The sequence below is a fragment of the Vulpes vulpes genome, chromosome 13, assembly GCF_048418805.1.
Source record: "Vulpes vulpes isolate BD-2025 chromosome 13, VulVul3, whole genome shotgun sequence".
Lineage (NCBI taxonomy): Eukaryota > Metazoa > Chordata > Mammalia > Carnivora > Canidae > Vulpes > Vulpes vulpes.
The window spans coordinates 122,806,315-122,826,028 of record NC_132792.1 but is presented as its reverse complement, the minus strand read 5'-3'; the positions used below and the strand labels follow the sequence as shown (position 1 = coordinate 122,826,028).

Sequence of the window (19,714 nt, the reverse complement as noted above, 5' to 3'; positions counted from 1 at the left end):
GAAATTAACAGAATACTGACCAGCCAATAAAAATATAAATTGCACTTATTATCTTCCTTTTTGTGTACATGAAGAAGGGATAAAGAGATGCATGAAAGAAAAGTAGACATAAAACCCATGCACTATATATATAAACTAACAAATGATTACAAAGTGGACACTGACAAGACTACCACTCAGGTTTAGATTCAGAGTATTTGGCAGTAACGTGGAAGCCCTGTGTCTGCTGCCACCCAACCCTCCCGTCCACCATGACAACCACAATCTCTCCCCTGCCTTCTGAAGCCATCATTTTCTTGCTTTTCTTTTTGCTTTACCTCTACATGTAAAAATACATCTCTAAAAAATATAGTTAATTTGGTCTGTTCTAGGAATGAAGTTAAAAAAAAAAAAGATACAACGAAGAATGGTCAACAAAATATCAACAGTTTCATGCCTTCATACACTTTAGCCAATTTTCTAAATTCAAATTATTCATGTATTATTTATACATAATTGCCCAAGTCCCTGAAGACCATGAACAGTAAGTCCTCTGCCATCACCCACCTGGAGCACCGGGCAGGGAAAGGCAGTCCAGTCCCTGACAGAAGGACAGGTAGGGCCACCAGTGCCAGAGTTACCTAAGGTCTTTTAATGAACCCAAGTCAGAGCTGCATTAAGCTATCTTGAGTCTCGTGCTTTTTCTACTTGTCTTCTTGAGGGCAGGGAAATGGACACCTACTAGCCTGAATGTGTATGGCTGGAAATCAGCAGCCTCATAGTTGGATTGTGCTGTTTTATCAACAACAACCCTCAACGTATTCTTGGGCCATTAGACATAAAGAACAAATCTATCTCTTCTGTACAACATACTAGCAATTCTTCTGTAACTCTCACCTGGTAGATGGGTTAAAAGACCATACAACTCATGATGAAATAAAGAAACCTCATAAACTGCTGTAGCCTTTCTGAAAAAAAGAAAATTCTTGCTATCTATGGATAACGATGGAACACAGCCATTTACTTTCTGCCTCTGTATCATCACCAGATCCCAATGAATGATTGTTAAAAGAGCAGAGGAAGGTATCACTCGAGGGCAAAGAAAAGAGAAGACATCGTGGGGCAAGACAGGTCGGTCACCCAAATCTGTGAACAGTAGTAATAAGGAAAGGTGATGGACCCAGCAATGTGAGGGAAACTGTGTCCTCAGGTACTCACAGAAGGTAGTGGTGTGAGAACAGAGTTGGGGTAGCTCTCCGAGCAGTCAGCCTAAGTTCTTGGAGAGACCACACACAGAGAAATTGGGGGCAAGGGTGGTCAGACACAGGGCTGGAAGCAGGCAACAGGTAGACAGTCTACAGAATAGCCAGTCACATACCCTCATTTTACAGAAACTTGGAACCTTCTCACAGGCTTTCAGAAGATACTGGATTCAAATAAAGCAGTGATTCTCAAAACACTGCATCAGAATCACATCAAGAGGGCGCCTGGGTGGCTCAGCAGTTGAGCGTCTGCCTTTGACCCAGGGCATGGTCCTGCAGTCCCGGGATCGAGTCCCATTTGGGCTCGCCTTGGGGAGCCTGCTTCTCCCTCTGCCTATATCTCTGCCTCTCTCTGTCTCTCATGGGTAAATAAATAAAATCTTAAAAGAGGAGAAACAGGCTCCCTATCGGGAGCCCAATGTGGGACTCAATCCTGGCACCTGAGGGTCTCACCCTGAACCAAAGGCAGACGCTCAATCATTGAGCCACCCAGGCATTTCTTTTTAAAAAAATATTTACTTATTTGAGAGAGACTGAGACAGTGCCAGCGAGCGGGGGGAGGGACAGAGGGAGACAAGTAGATTCTCCACTGAGCAAGAAGCCCCCGGCAGGGCTCTATCCCAGGACCCTGAGATCATGACCTGAGCCAAAATCAAGAGTTGGACGCTTAACTAACTGGGCCATGGTACCCCCACATCAAAGGCTTCTTAAAACACTGAGTGCTGGGCTCTACTCCTGAATTTCTGACTCAGTACTCCAATGATAGAAACCAAGAACAAGCTCCCAGTGATCACATACTTTTGTTCTATACCATGAGATCCACCTAAGCCAAGACGATTTTCACTCATGTGGTCTTGTTCCCTTGCACCTGTGCAGTTCTCACAGGAGCTGGAAAATGGCTCCCGACCTCTTATAACAACTTCTATTCATGATGTGCCTGAGGCTGCCATGATGGGCCTCCTGTCCTATAGCCTTCTGTATAGCTAAGTGAATCTGGTGCCAAGTTATGGCCTACCGAGTCCTGGGATTACGTATTTTAAGCCAAACATAAGACCACAGCTACTGATCACACAAGAGTGAGCATTACACTACTTAATCTACTTTTGCAGAAATTATCTAGCAGATTTTAATTATGATAGAAAGCTAATAACGTGATTCAGAAGGAACAAGAGCATTCGACATCATCTCACCTGACTTAAACTGGATGGGTGAGTATCAGTAAGTCTTGGTGACAGAAGGCCAGCCATAAGACACCGATTATAGCCATCAGGTATGAATTCACTCAGAGATGCTCCTGACTTCTTCAAAAACCTCAATGTCTGTGAAAATTGATGAATAAATACCAATCAACACACAATTTGAAATAATCAAATTTAAGAAGTTAATAAACTCATCACTCTACTTTATACTTAATATTTTGATACTGATTGGAAATTGTAAAAGACTCTCACTTCTTGCAAGGAAAAAGGTTTATGGGTTGAGCTAAACCAATACATGCTAGTTCTGAATAAATCACTGATAAGGGTACTTTGGGTGGCTTTTTGTTTTTATGATGGGTAAGCCTATCACCTCTAAAGCTGACACTCAGTGACAACAGATCTTAATGAACGAACACCCCCCCACACCCCACACACAGCCCTGCAGTTTATTCCTCCTGATCTAATGTAAAAGAGTTAATATGAAGTATAGATATGGCATTCATGCACATGTAGCAGATTATCAACCTCGAAATCTGCCACTTTGTGTTTTCCTGGAAAAGTCTTTTTCGATCTATAGTCGAAATTACCCACTCCCATGGCAGGCACTGTGCTAGGCACCTTCTTTGAGTTACTCCACTTATTCATAAACTTCTTGAGATGAAAGAGGAGAATTAAGAGTATGAATAAAAAGGGATATATATTGATAAGGCACTGACCTACTTCGCTCTTTTCCTTAAGGTTCAAGTAGCTAACATCCACACAACCCCAATACTTCTTCTGGGAGGTTGCCATCAGTAACTGATGCTACTAGTTGCTCATATCACAAACCTAGCAGAAGCTACCATTTAAGCTGAAACAACAGTTTATATAATTAACACTAAATAAAGTTTAAATCTGTGATCTGACTTTAGTTCAGTAAGATACACTCTATCTACATAGTTGTTACCTACCTCCTTTTGAAAGCCATTACAAGTTACATGAACAATTCCTGAGTTTAACAAACAAGTGGCATCTAAAACAAAGATGTAAAAAAAAAAAAAAATCTGCTTACATATTATATTTTAGATGGCATTAATAAAACAACATTTATCCTAACAAGAGACTGCTAGGCAAGATATCAAAATTATTACATACAATAAATTTTAAAATAATTTTTCCAGGTATTTCTATCCTGATAAGATACCAAACTTCAACATAAATAATAGTTATCTTTTCTAGCAAATCCATAATAGTGGTAATTTTTTCATAAAACATCCAAGTATTAAAATTCTCATGTACATATCAAATTAATTTCCTAAGCATACCCATGTATTAACTAATGGTAATGAGATATGACCAGGTAACTATATACATACATACATATATATATACACACACACACACATACATACACACACTCACGTATACTACACACTAACTACGTATTGACCATTTATGTATGCACACACACACACTATACATATACATATATTACAGACATCCTTGTGTATATTATTTTTCTCAAAAGGTAATGTTAAGGAAATACATACCAAAATTGTAAATATTTGCGTTAAAAAACTGCTCAGGAGGTGGATATGAAGGAGGGATTCCTCGACTTAAGCTTCTCTCATTTACTAATACATCCAAGATGTAATGTGGGTAAGTCTTATTTACAACAGACTCCAGTGACCACAATGCAAAATAAGAGCAATTATGCAGATACTCTCCTGATCTAAAAGAAAATTTTACAAAATTATCAAATCACTGAGCTGCCACACATACAAATACAAAAAAAGAGAGGGAGAAATCATACCTTAATGAATCTGGCATTTGTGCATGATACCAACGATTTATGTCAAAAAGCCCCAAATACATAGAGGGCTTTCCTTGTCCATATATATTCACCTGCCAGGTAAAGACTGAAACACTAGTGTCAGGAGACAGAGCTAAAAGAAAGAATATAATTTTTATACATTGAGTAATCACAAAGTAAAATGATCTCAAATAAAATTTTAGCAATATTTTCTCATAAATTATGAAGTTTTAATCATACTTGATATGTCAAAGCACATTTCTATCACTCATTCTGTAAGTGGTACCTTTAGATCTTGTAAAGATATATCTTATATCTTTACTGTTTCTCCATTTCAAGAAGATTTCATTAAAAAGTACTAACCAGCAAAGTTATTCCTGGTTTGTTTTCGTTTAACATTTTGGCAACTTTGAGGTACTAGAGGGAAAAGCAGACAATTATTTGCATCTTCTCCTAACAAGGGCACACAGCCAGTACCAGAGATTGTCAATACCGAAAATGGAAGCTGTGAGGCACCCAGCTTTCTAGTGGAGAGGGGCTGCTCCAACTCTATGGGAAGGGGAGTGAGGGGATAGAGACAAGAACCTGGACAGTGGTTGTGGGGAAAGGAAAGACAAGAACAAGTAGGAGGCATCAACAAGTAAGAGGCATTGACAAGAGAGAAAAAAAGCAAACATCTGAGACACAACTAATGGGAAACATAAAAGCAGAGAGAAGCAGGGAATAAGAGGTAGAGTCTGAAGAGTGGTATTCTGGGCACTTTTAGCTGGATGTGAAGACTGGACCACAAACACAGACGTAGGACAGGCACAGAGGATGTACCCAGGATGGAGGAGCTACCCATGAGAGTGAATCCCAATTTAAACACACACAAACAGGACTCTAGGGAACATGCCCAGAGCTGAACGAACCTACCCCAGGACCATATTTCTTTCTCACAGCCACCCTTTGCAAAAAGTACAACTGTATTATTCCACTCACAGGTGGGTAAAGGGAGGCTCAGAAATGTTAAATAATTTGTCAAGGGTTACAACTAGTGACAGAGCTGACATCTGAAGCTACACTGGACTCCAAAACCTATGGCATTTTTACTGTGCAAGGGTTGTTTAGCAGGAAAAAGGAATGATACTAAACGAAAGAGAAAAACTAAAGACAACCAAGTCATATTTGCCATATGTGTCAAAAAATACACAAGGAACCATTATTTTGACTATTCATACTAGTCAAAACTAGAGACCATTCTTGTGTGTTTAGAGAGCTGGATTAAAATACAATGGTCCCCCCCCCCCAAAAAAATACAATGGTCCCTCATTTAAGGGTCCTTTGATCTACTCTACTTGGGTTCTGCGCAGCAAACTGGAAAGTAAGAAATACCAAGTATCTCATACAGACCTAAGGCAATTCTATAATCAGTATTCCAATTTTTTTAACTGCCAGGAGTATGAACTCTAAAAAGCAGTATCTGTCATAAATCTTAAATCAAGATAAATATTAAAATCAAGCATTCCACATGACATATAAGACTGCTTTTAACCAACCTTCATTCATACCTTCCTCTCTGTCGCCATGATATCGATATTTCTCTATACTCTGGCACCCCAAAAGTTTGGTATTACTAGTCTGTCCCCTCAAAGGAAACATGCCACCTGTGAGGTCCAGTGTGTATCTCTCTTCACAGTACTCTAATCCCTGAAACATAAAATGTACACAAATCTCTATCTTAATAGAATTCTAAGCCAGAAGACATTAAAAAATTAAATGTTCTCTGAATTTAAAAATTTTTCATACAATACAAAGAAAACACAAACTTCAAGAATAAAGAGAACAAATCACAGAAAAAGGCTCTGAAATTTTATATGGCTTAAACACAAACAAAAGGTTAAACTCAGTCTCTTAAAAATAGTAACCAACAAACCTTCTAAGGCAGTTAACAAACATGAAAACCTTCATGTATTTTCAGCTAGAGTGTAAACTGGACTAACTATCACAATTATGTACAAATATACTCAGGGCAGCAAACCTCTTCCTGTGTTCTCAGTGAAATTCCTGCTCTAGAATAGCAGCTCGTAAATTTTTTTTTGCTCATCAATCTCTTTAAGAATCTAACAAAAGCTGAGGCACCTGCGTGGCATAGTCAGTTGAGTGCATGAGTCTTGGTTTTGGTTCAGGTCGTGGTTTCATGGTTGTGGAATCAAGACCCTCTTTGGGTTCCACGCTCAGTTTAGAGTCTGCTTAGGATTCTCTCTCTCTCTCCCTCTACCTACCCCTCCTACCCACCATGCACATGCATGTGCTCTCTCTCAAATATATACATCTTTAGGGGGAAAAACAATCTAACAAAAGCTATGAAACTTTCCCCAGAAAAATGCATAATCATAAAAATGTTACATATAATTCATGGATTCTTTAAAGCCCATCCACATAACCTCAAACACTAGGTTAAGAAAGCCTATTCTATATAAAGAAATGTAGGGGCAACATGGCTATTAGCAGCATGCCACTTTTTCTTGAAGAATTCAGCTAGAAAAACAGTCACCTGAAAGGCTAATGCACTTATCCTTTTTTATAAGTGGAAAGACCATTTTTTTAATTTAAGAAATTGTATTTACTTTTATAAAGATTTTTATTTTTAAATGGGGTGCCTGGGTGACTTAGTCAGTTGAGCATCTGACTCTTGATTTCAGCTCAGGTCATGATCTTGGGATAGTGAGATTGAGCCCTGCATTGGGCTCCATGCTAAATGTGGACCCTGCTAAAGATTCTCCCTCTCCCTCTGCTCCCTACCTCACTTGCACTTTCTCTTTCAAAAACACAACAAAAAAAGATTTTAAGTAATCTCTACACCCAACGTGGGCCTCCAACGCACAACCCTGAGATCAAGAGTTGCATGCTCCACCGACTGAGCCAGCCAAGTGCCCCAAAACTGTTTATAAAGTCACCCCATGGCTTACTGCTTGATATATTAGAGCAACAAAGTGGACCTCTTTTTCCTGAGTATCAATTAGGTCACAAGATGAGTCTTGCTCAATCCCTTCATTTCAGATGAAAATGATAGGTGGGGAAGTTAAGAGGGCTACCTTGGTAAAACAACTAGTCTTCTGATCCCTAATCTAACACTTTTCTTCATTACACTGTGAATACAGCATTAACTTGAGTAGAAGAATAACTTTTCAATATGTTATTATCTTCAAGACTAAAATAGGCAAACAATGATAAAAATGGTCATAATGAACCCACATTCCCGGTACATTTACCTCATACAAGACTTGCCCTGATGCCAAACACTTTCTATCACCAAAGGCCAGCTGAAGTAGATGTAAACTCAAAACATCCCCTTCACTGAAAGAAACAGAAACGAGCTGAGAAGAAACACTAAAGACCCTTTTAATACATCGAGTATCTCTTTCTGTCCAGTAGACAATATTGAGCACACATGACAAATTGAAGGTCAATGTGAAGAACTTACCTTTATTTGGTTGTTTTCACAAAATGCACTCCTCTGAAACAATAACTAATTTTTATCTGTAACAGATTCCAATTAACTTAAGCTGATGTTATTTGCACATTTCAGGTGATCCCTTCTGTGGCAGAGATCACAAGCATTTACCCAACATTCCTTCTCCCCATCTTTAACAGGTGTGCTCCAGTTAGGCACATGGCTACCTGAAACATTTCCCAGCTTCCTTTAAGATGGATGCAGCAGGCCCACGTTCTGGCCAACAGGATATAAACAGAATTATCCCATGGCAACTACAGAAAACCCTCTGTCTTTGCTTCTTCTTCCTGGTCTCTTCCTCCACCTTGCTAGGCTTCTACCTCAAATGAGAAGTTGCTGCCCTGAACCACAGAATGAGGGCTCCAGAATATGAATAGAAGGCAAAGATACCAAATCAACTCTTCACTGCTCAAGTACAGTATGCAGTAAGTATTAAGACCACTGATTTCCATACTGTCTGAATTTGAATTCTTATTCTTTTTGGCTGATCCTTCTTAAAACACATATTCTACTTGGCCTCCAGGATGTCACACAATCTTCATGTTCCTTACACTACACTACCCTTAGTCCTCTGCTGGCTGTTCTATCCTCTGCTTCTCCACCATCAATTATCTTCAAGTGCAGAAAGGATCCTAGCTCTCTTCTCTACTTATTCTCACTCTGGGCTGGTGGTTCTCTATCTTGTTTGCTTATTATTAGAATCACCAGAGGAGCTTTGAAAAAATACTTATGCTTAAACCCGATCACCAGAAATTGATTTAATTGGTCTGATCTAGCCAGACCAAATTCAAACACTTACTTTATTCTCCCTATATAAATTAGTTCTACTCTTCTGACTTCATCTGTGACCTATATATACATTCTACCCTTTACTACTCTTCTTGCTGTGTGCCTTGAGACATTTTTCTAAGGCCTTTGCATTCTTTTCCCCAGATTACCTCCATGGCTCTCCTACCGACCTGCCCCAACTTCTTTCAAATCTCCCCAACTATACTATCTAAAAGAGCAGTTCCCTACACCATATTCTAGATCTCCTCTCCCAGTTTTATTTTTCTGTATGTAACATCAATACTTGAAATTATATGAAATATATGCACTAGTATATTTATGAAATGTAGTCACCAAAATATAACATCTAGAAGTACAGAAACTTATTGGTGTTATGCATCACTACATTTTCTACAACAGTCACTAGCACATATAAACACTTAATGATTTTGTGGAATGAATAAACACATGGACATGAAACAAAAACAATCTCTAAAAGACCAAATACTAAAAGATAAACTGTATACAACCAACATTAAAGGGAACAGCAGTTTTTTCATTCCCCTTTCCAGATTACAAAATTAACATGACTTTTATTCTAATTGATGAGAACCATGGCAACAATTTAAGATCGATACTCATGTAATTCCATGGTGGTATAATCACTCTACAAGTGATTCTTTTGGTTTTCCTTTTTTATTCTGTTTATATAATCATTCTGATGGAGAAAAGGAAGGACCATATCACCTGTCTTTCTAATTGAGACTTATACTTCATATTATTTTCATCCACTTATAATACTAATGCCATCTACTTATACATACCAACATGTGTATAAGCATTATTTATAGAAGTACTATTTGCATATGTCTATGACTATTATTTATACATGTGTATACATATTATTTGTATATGTGTACATATGTACATACGTATTTTTATTTTGTATTGTTCACATATATACATAAACAAATGTAAATAATCTTATATGTAATATCCAGGAGCTTACAGACTGCTCTATGTGTACCCACAGACCACATGTCAGGAACTCTGCTTTAAATCAAATTACATGGGACACCTGGGTGGCTCAGTGGTTGAGCATCTGCCTTCAGCTCAGGGCATGATCCCAGGGTCCTAGGATTGAGTCCCACATCAGGCACAGGGAGCCCGCTTCTCCCTCTGCCTGTGTCTCTCATGAATAAATAAAATCTTAAAAAAAAATCACATTACATACATATACCAATATATATCACAGCCTTCATCAAATTCTCAAAGAGATCCATGACCTACTAATTTAAGGGCCCAAATCAGAGACTAGAAGTGCACAAAAATACCCCTCTCAAAAATATCTCACATCAGTAATACCAACAAATGCAAAGTAAATCATGTAGGAATAAATAATCCAACTTATCAATTAAATTAACCCTGTCCTATTAAAAGGATATACAGAATACTAAGAAGTGGTTTAAAAGTCACTACAGAATTGTTCCCTTGGGTTACTTATTCGGTGTGTTGTGGATAATAAAGATAAGTAAACACAGGGCATCACTGTAAGAGAAACAGAAACAGGATATTCTGCCCATAGTTTAGATTGGGATTCATTTGTGCTTCAAATGCAAATACAGTTGACCCTTGAACTGTTGGGGCTATCTGTATGCAGTTTTTTTTTTTTTTCAATAAATACAACGGGAAATTTTTGGGAGATTTGTGACAATTTGAAAAAATCTGCAGATGAATTGCACAGCATAGATATACTCAAAAAACTAAGCAAAACCTTAGGCATTATTTTAAGAATATAGTATATAACACATTTAACACACAAAATATGTGCTGTTGATATTTATTCATTTGGCTTCTGGTCAATAGTAGGCTATGAGTAGCTAAATTTTGGGGGTGTGGTGGGGGAGGTCAAAAGTTGTATGTGGATTTCTAATGGCACAAGGGGGTCAGAGTCCCTCTCCCACACTGTTCAAGAATGTGCTGTAGACAGCTCTGAAAACTACTTCAAAAAGGACAAAGGGAAGTGCATACAGTTCACAAGAATTTACAAAAGAAAGTCAGAAACAGAATATTCAGATACCTTTATGATTGTAAGAACAGAGTAGGCACCACTTACAGATAATAACTAAAAGAATCAAGAGTGGTATGGTAAAAAAGAAAAAAAAAAAAAAAAAAAGAATGCAGACTTATTCACCAAGTTCCAAAATAAGAGAAAAACACTCCAGAGTTTAGTGTGAGAAATTCAGGTTATAAAATACAAAAACCCACATAAAGAATAAAAAATTAATAGAACTTATACTAAGAAGACAGTTCTAGGAGGAAAAATAAACAGAATACAATTGTTTAGATAAAAGTCCCCTTGCATTCCCCACCATTGAGAGCCCTCACAGGGCACATCCCTCCAACTATTGCCCACACTACACTCAGATGAACAGAAATGGGTTTCACTCAATGAGGGGTAGCCCAAGAGCAGTCTCCATATTTTCATTTTGATATTTTTCCAGGATTGACCAAGTTCAAAGTGGCAAATCAATTCTTCTTTTCCTGACTTACTACAGAGGAAGGCGAGACCAAACCAAGTGGGGACATCTAACACAAAAATTCAAACTGATCACGATTCAGGTCCCTAGAGCCCAAGGCAGAATGGACTTGGGGAGAGAAAGTACTAGGAACCATGCATTACCACCACCACCACCACCACAGCATTTATATCACAAGATCAACTGTTTCCCTAATCATTCAAGAAAAGAACAAAACCAAAGAAAAACAGAACATCAACGTATTATTCTAACTGAACAAACTTAACTAGTTTGATCAGTTGAAAGGAAAGATTTCTCATTAGCTTTAACTGGGACAAAATTAGATCTTATGACAGAAAGATTATCCAAGTTAATGAAGGAATATACTAAAAAAGGCAAACAGGAGGACCAGGGAGCAGAGTAAGGGTAAATAAAAATGAGAGAGGCATACTCAACAAAGAGAAAAAGAGAAATGAGATTTTTAAAAGTGTAAGAACGTTCTTGTGAAAGAATACAGAAGGCCACAAAAACTGTCTTAAGGCAATAAGGCTGCCCACCCACCTGTACTGGCTTACTATTGGAAATAGCATTCAAACACATCAAACAAGCACAATTTCTTACTGATATCTCAGAATTTACTCAACCACATAGAAACAATTCTTTAACTTTCAAAATCATTTCAACTACCACTTACTAATTCACTGAATTATCCAAAAAGAGACACTATACATAAAGCTTGCCAAAAGAAATTAACTGCTGCCTCATCTTTGACAAGTATTTTTAAAAACCACACGTGTCATGCTTACCTATCTTGTGTTGACTGAACGGCCCATAGGTAACAGCAATTACGAGGATCATTCTCAGGTTCTTGAAAAGTGACTGCATACACGGGGACTCTTCCACCTTCCAGCTGTGTGTAGTACCTGTAAGAGGCACAGAAAGTACAATGGTTCCTACTTTTAAATTATAATTGCATGCAGAGCCAATAAAGGGTTCTCATGTGAGGATCTGGGTTAGGGCAACTACGGTTCACAGGATCATCTTATCTTCCAGAACACACAGGGTAGAGAACAGCAAGACAATGGACACAGATAGCACGGAAGGGCCAAAACCATGAACGCGCACATGCACGCATTTAGGAACTAGGCCTTCCTGTCAGGGGAGCGTGCACCAGTGTGTATTGCTCCAGTGAGAGGTACTCAAGAAGAGATGAACATGGACACAACCCTCAATCTCAGCTGCTTGCATGTAGTCAGTTTCCCCATCACGATACCCCAACAAGTGAGATTCTGAAGATTTCCCATAAACTACTTAAAAAGCATAATTAGCCAAGAATGACAGAGCTGGGGAAAGACTGTAGAAGCCAAGTTCTCCAGGCATTCATGTAGGAGCAATTCAAAGACAAAAGCTGGTGAAAGACTCTCAAGCAAAGACAGTTGAGGTGGGCTTACCCTAGGGAGCTAGTAGGCAATAGCACTGCCAACTTCATGACTTAAATAAAGTTTAAAAAAGAATGTATTTTTAAGTCATCTCCACATCCCATGTGGGGATCGAACTCATGACCCCAAGATCAAGAGTCACACTCTTCCGACTAAGCCAGCCAGGTGCCCCCTTCAGCAGTTTTTTAACACCATAAATATTAATTTAAGAGGTGTCAGGGGCACCTGGGGGGTATACTTGTTTAAGTGTCTGACTCTTGGTTCTGTCTCAGGTTGTGACCTCAGGGTCATGGGATTGATCCCATCAAGCACCACGCTCATCAGCATAGAGTCTGCTTGGCAGCTCTGCCCCCCACCCCTTCTCCCCCTGGCCCTCTCTGTAAAATTAAGTAAAATCAGAGAGAGAGAAAAAAAAAAGTTATCAGTAACAGTGGGGAAAGTTTAGACAGCATAAAAATTTTAAAACACGGTGACTTTCAACTTTGATTAAAAAAAAAAAAAAAGGCAAAAAAAAAAAAAAAAAAGGCTTTTCTGGCAGCTGAGAACTAATACTGTTGGCCACTACTTTACACTCATGGTTATAAGGAAAAGTATTCCTGAAAGAATCCATACTGCACAAATATATAGTTTAGAGTCATGTTTTACTAATAACTGAAATGCCTTTTAAATGTATACTGAGTCAACCTAAATTCACATGCCAAGTCATTCCTTTCTTGCATAAAGTTATGATTTCATGCAATGAACAATTTCTTCATATTGACTCAATCATTAATCTATCATACCTTTTTCTTTTCTCATGATAATTTCAAAATAGTAACAACTGAGTATGTTATATTTAGAAAGAAACTACCAATAATCAAGTAAGAGAAAAAAGTTGTACTTACTCTCTTTTCATGCTTTTCATATTCCAAAGAGCTAGATAACCATCAGAGAAGCCCACGGCGAGCTGGTTCGTCCTGCTGATATAGCGGAGAGCTGACACAGGGGTACCCGACGGGCTCACCAACTGGAAACAAAGGTGGCGTCCCTCACGCATCACCGTCTCCCTGATGTGTGGCACTTCAGCCGGGATGCCAGACACAACTTCAAGGTCTAGAAAAACAAGTAAGATTAACAGATGCTAACAACCACAAGAGCAAATGTGTCACCCACTATTCAAGCTGTGGTCAATTAAAATCAGATTAGTGCTAACAAAGCATGATGAACTATAAAATAGCCACCAATATCCAGTTAAATAATTTTCAAAATACATTTAATTATGTAATTTTTGAAACCCTCAAGCACATCACAAATATTATCTGAATCACATTTTTAAAAAAGGATCAAACAATTTCCTTAATCACAAACAAAGCTGATGGGTTTCCTTATTCAAATTTAGAACTAAGAACCTAAATGTTCCCCTTGGAGAAATGGCCAGTTCCAGGTCTGGGGCAGAAAATACGCAGGATAAGCCTAGTATATCTTGTACCAGAAACCTAGGAAACTTAAGGAGCATCTGTCAGACTACATGAAGGAGCTCTCATTAGTTTAAAATTTTTTTTTCTTTTGAACGTCAATAAACAATAAGTAAAGTAAATGAAGGAAAGACATTAAATATGCAAAGCCTCCTGAATTCCTGTCCTCTTCACCTACAAAAGACCTTACTAAACCATTTTAAGTAACTGGGTACTACCTCCTTACTCTGAAAATGAGTACTTGAAGAAATAGTAAGCATTTATCCTGCCCTGTCTGTACAGCCTATATTTCAGGGTAAGCAAATAGCCTTAGTTACTGAGAAAATTCTTCTTTAGAGTAACAGAATTTTAAAATCATCATTTTTGTGTCCCCTAATGAATTAAGAGATTTAGGTAACGATCTCAATAAATGAAACATTTAATTTAAATAGGGCTGTTCAACCTTGGCTCTACTGACACTTTGGGTCAGATAAATCTTTGCTGAGGGGAATGGCCCTCTGCATCACAAGATAGTCAACTGCATCCCTGGCCTCTGTCTACTAGATGCCAGTAGCACCATCACCCTCCAGGAGCAACAACCAAAAGTGTCTCCAAGACATTAAGAAAGATCCCCTGGTTGAGAATCACTGGTACAGACGCTGATGGGAAATGTTAACAAGGAAGGATCATGGTGTCATCATCTGAATCCACTGATCACTAAAGATGAAACAAGACACCATGTGCCTCCTGATGTGATACAATACACCATGTCCACCACTTCCAGAAGTGCCCTTGCCAAATGTCACATCTGAATCTAATCAAAGCTAACTTGCATTTGCAGAAAATACAAAATGTAAACGATACCACATAAAACCACCCTAAAAATTCCAAAATGTGGGGCAGTCTCTCAGATAAACTAATTTCTTAAGCAAGTCAGTAGTACTAAAAAGATCTTCTATAAAATCCCATCAAAACTATTTAATTCCTCTACCAATTTTCTATGAAGAGTAGTTTAAGCATATCTAATATCCTCTAAGTTCATTTTTAGTTGTTATTTCTGCTAGTCTTTTCATTTAAATTTTACCCAAAGTTAATCAGTCAGATCTTTGTACATAATAAATTTTAAGACAGTTTTTATCACTGGATTTTTCTTTTCCTTAAGTGTCCATGTGGCCTTAATTTTTGCCGAATCAAATTTTCTCAAGGCATATTTTACAGATTTAAAATTTTGTTCAGAAATCTAATTTGGTTCTTAAATTTCTGGTTAAATTCAATTTTTACTACTTGCAGTTTTAAGCAGTTCTACGCACTAACAATTTTTATTAGTTATGCTCATTATAAATTGGGATAAAATAATGATCATCTGTTTCTTAGCTGATCCATTGAGAAACATATTCTACTCTAATATTACAGGACTGCTTCAAATATCAAGAAGGTCCTCAAAATCAAATGGTCCTCTCCTAAAACTTCATAATGCATACTTTTAAAAAAGATTTTATGTATTTATTCAGGAGAGACACACAGAAAGAGGCAGAGACACAGGCAGGGAAAGAAGCAGCAGGCTCCTCATTGAGTGGGGAGCCTGATGTAGGACTTGATCTCAGGACCCTGGGATGTTATTTTGTGAAATAAAACCTTTGATTACTGTGTTATTTCCTATTACATTACCTGATTTCTAACTTGTCTTACTGTAACCACATAATCAGCATGCCAAAAACACGTTAGATGCTACACAACTGGATAATTTTATACTGTCCAATAAAGATAAAGGTTTTCTAATACCTTCAGCCCTTCTAGCATATACTTAATAACAACTACTTTTCAAGTTTATCTAAAAAAAGAAATCAAAATCTCTCTTTCAAGACTTAAATATATGAACACCTTGTCAATAAAATAGAATAACTCATGCGAAAAGTATCCACAATGCCCAAAACAATAATAGGTCCCAACAATAAAAGAAACAAAGACATACAGCTTCTATATAAAAAATTTTCAGTATTTAAAAATCAAACAAATCCATTATACCAGAATATTCAGGTGCTCAGTTTTGGGTTTTAAACAATTACCTGATGCCTCTAATTCATTCTGACTGCATGACATGTCATCCAAACACAGGTCAATAAGAAGGATCTGTCCAATATCAGTCACCACTGCTGCCACACCAAAAAGCCACCGCAGGCTTGGGTGCAAATGCTGTGTGCTTGCACTGGCTCCTCCATGACTAACTATAGGTTCAATTGCTGTCACCTAGAAAGCAGAATATAGCATTTGTTTTTCTTATACAAAGTGAGAAAATACAATTTAAAAACACAACAAATTTGAAGGTTAAAGGTTATTATCATGGATTTAAAACATTTTCTAATATAAATTTGCATCTGATACTTGTAAATCTGAATAACATAATGAAACCTTCAGATAAAATAGAAATGACACCATTATTTCAATACATAACAAATCATGCAGTTGGAATAACTGATGTTTACTGAAAGCTTACTATATGCCAGGCCTTGTGCTAATTGGTTCCTGTGATGTTCATGATAACCCTGGATATTGGATCATATAAAATTCTATCTATGCAAAGATGAAACCACCCTGAAGCTTAGCAAGTTTAGCTGGGGTTATTCAAGTCACACAAACATTAAGTGTAAAACTCAAACCTAGATTTTTCTCTTCAAAGCTCTCAACCAGCTACTCCATGATCAGATAGCCTCTTCTCCTAAAGAAGAGTAAAAATAAATCATTCAAGAAAAATTTAGTTTACTCTTTAAAAATAAAAGTCCTGTTTATGCCTTAAAGCCTGAAAAGGTCTAACCTTCTTTATAATGGACTTCAGGCTTTGGCCATGCCTGGATCAGACATTTACCAAGAACTTAAATTATTAAAAAAAAAAAAAAAAAAATCGTACTGTAGCTAATTATGGAGTTATGTTTTTATCCCTTTCTCTCATAAGTCAAATCTTAAATGTCTGTACATTTAAAATAATATAATCATATATTATAATAATCTGTATTTTATACTCAGCTTTCCTTCTATTTCCCCTAATTCACAAGAATTAGGTATGATATAAGTGAGTAAGTAGTGACTTCTACTATAATACTGATGAGTGTCCTAAAAAGTAAAGAGGAAATTTATTATCAATGGCTTATGTGTTAATATGAGTAAAATTTGTTTCAGGCTTAATTTATTACTACAGACAAAAGTCTGGCTCTGTCTATACTTCATTGGTACACAAGATATTCTACAGTGTTTCTAATTCTGAAAGCTGTAATTTCATGGACTGCCTACCTTTTCTAAATAATGCAATAATGTCTATAAATACTAGAGCACGCACAGTCTCTCCAATTCCCTAAGACAGGGGTTCAGAAATCTCAGTTTGCAGCCCTCATACAAATACTCTACGAATTAATTGATAATGATACCTTAGTTAATTTTAAAATAGGCAGTAAAAAGCAAATTTAAGAGGGAATACTGTGCCTAAGCCAAAAAAACTAGTTAACTAAACTTTTTTTTTTTTTTTAACTAAACTTCTATGGAAGGTATCTATCACTAGTCTCCCAATCCTTCCCTTCTATAATCCTTCTTCCATGTGATACCAATCATCCATGCAACTGAGCAATCAACTTATCTAAATTCTTATTCCTTCTCAATTACTCTTAACCAAATGATCAACAGGTCCTGTCCATGTCACCTCCTGAATATATTCTGAATCTGTCCCATCCTCTCCGTTTCTAGGGTCATTTTCCTGGTTCAGCTCACCACCATTATCTGCCCAAACTACTCCAATCCAACAAAATTTTTACACTAGAGTTCTGCTTTAAACTTAAAATGAAAAAAAAAATAAATAAATAAATAAATAAACTTAAAATGACTTTACCAGACTTCAGGCAGGAGGCCACTAACTGCAAACAGGGCCATTTACTATCTCAATCCTCAGTATTTCCAGACCCCACCTCTGCCTTCCCCTCTCCAAAGCCATTCCAAATAAGCCCAGTTTCTGAATGTTCCATATACTGTGACTTCTTATATGCTGGTCTCTCTGCCTAAGCTGTCCAACCTCCTGAGTAGAAATTATCCAGGTGTTTCCAGGTTTCATTGCTGAGTTAATCAAAATACTATATATACGCTGTAAACTTATTACCTGTCTTCTCTCCCTAGATTATCAGCTTTTTCAATAGCATGGACCAAGTCCTATTTATCTACTTATCTCCAAAATTTAGCACATAGCTTGATCTATAGTAAGCACTCAATAAACCATTAAATTAATTCTGCCTTTAAAATCTGCACTGGCAAGTACAATTAAGATACCAGGCTATAAACCACTTTGACCCCTACATATCCCTGAGTCAGCTTCCTCAAACTGCAAAAATATAGCATTTTGACATTTGCCTCCCTTTAAACTTTAAAAATTAGTCTATGACCACAAAATACATTTATATGCATGCATATGTTCTTGTTTGTATACTATATATATTATTTGTATATTGCTTATATAGTCTATATTGTATATTGTTTATATTATAGTATACTTGTTACTTTTTTCCCCACACTATGTACAGAGAGAATTCTATTCTTACATCATTTTGTATTTATGTGTGTGTGTATATTTGTTAAGTACATAATTTTTTCTTACCATGAACGGAAGAGCAGGAATAAACCTGCTGGAGAAACAACCTGAATTAAAAGTCCTTCTATACTTACTACTGGTTAAGGTGTTTGGTATATGGAAAGCATACATATATTAGAATTAATAAATGGTGATTATAAATGAATCTATTTAAATATTATTCAAATCTTAAAAAAAAACTGAAGACATATTTTCCATGTTGTTTCAAGGCTACAGTCTCAAAAAAAGAAAAAACAAAAAATGCCATACTAATGAGTATAATAATATTTTAATACAAACTTTCAGTGTCCTCAAAAAACACACCTGAAGATAAGACTCACTATACTTTTCATCTAAAAGAGTATTAGAACACTTGACATTATTAACACCTACCTTTACTTTGCAATTTTCTTTCTTTTTTTTTTTTTTTTTACTTTGCAATTTTCTAACCAAGAATAAGAAAGTTCTATTTTAAACATTATTTTGATAACATGCTATCTTTAACTTATTATTTTGAACTTTTAATGAAAAATAACACAATGCCATAAAAGTAAACTGTGAAAAGTCACCAAGCTATACATTTATAAAGTGAACACACCTGTGTAATTAGCAGGGGTTCAGGTATGAAAAGTAGCATGTTCATATATCTTAGACAATACCTACCCTCCCAGGAAGAACAACTGCTTTAACCACTCTGGATACACCAAGGTCGTAAAGACAGAGAACACTCCCCTCTGCTTCTTCCAATCCAATTAACAATCCAACTCTCTTCTGCCAAGAGAATTCCTTCATAGCTAGGATTATAGGAGGCTGTTGATTCACTCCACTGAATCTATATGCAGACAACCGCTCTCCTGTTAGAGAGTGTACTACCTCAAGATGTTGACCACAAGCCAGGCAAGCAAGTCCTCTTCTCCCTAAAGGAAAGAAAAAAAAAAGGCAAAAAATTGTGCTTATTTTAATACCGTATGTACACCACACAAATAAATAGATCTTTTACATACTTAATACATAGCTCATTATATATAACTTTACGTATTATCTCCAAAGTGAAATCTAAGCATTTATAGAAAAGAGTGGTCCAAACTAGTAAAACACATTAAAGAACTATTACCTCAATAATAAAGTAACCACTCAGTAAAGGTACCATGCTACATGGTACCTTCATATACACTATAAAAAACAGATCTCATTTATTCCTTGTCACACTTCAATACAAAGATA

The 19,714-nt window shown here is 36.8% G+C and overlaps 1 protein-coding gene across 16 annotated transcripts in view; it reads right to left on the bottom strand.

The window, feature by feature from the left end:
* AHCTF1 (AT-hook containing transcription factor 1) overlaps positions 1–19,714 on the bottom strand; it is a 77,490-nt gene that overhangs the window by 42,015 nt on the left and 15,761 nt on the right. For 4 of the 16 annotated variants that reach the window (XM_072732788.1, XM_072732796.1, XM_072732797.1 and 1 more), the window contains 11 exons: positions 19,154–19,407; positions 15,954–16,134; positions 13,339–13,546; positions 11,822–11,938; positions 7,487–7,571; positions 5,771–5,921; positions 4,596–4,649; positions 4,233–4,365; positions 3,970–4,151; positions 3,391–3,452; positions 2,432–2,560 (listed from right to left, as the gene is read on the bottom strand). In XM_072732788.1, coding sequence (XP_072588889.1) covers positions 2,432–2,560; positions 3,391–3,452; positions 3,970–4,151; positions 4,233–4,365; positions 4,596–4,649; positions 5,771–5,921; positions 7,487–7,571; positions 11,822–11,938; positions 13,339–13,546; positions 15,954–16,134; positions 19,154–19,407 — 1,556 coding nt within the window. The remainder of the gene's footprint in view (positions 1–2,431; positions 2,561–3,390; positions 3,453–3,969; positions 4,152–4,232; positions 4,366–4,595; positions 4,650–5,770; positions 5,922–7,486; positions 7,572–11,821; positions 11,939–13,338; positions 13,547–15,953; positions 16,135–19,153; positions 19,408–19,714) is intronic. The other 12 variants (XM_072732789.1, XM_072732798.1, XM_072732799.1 and 9 more) reach the window with 3 other exon arrangements.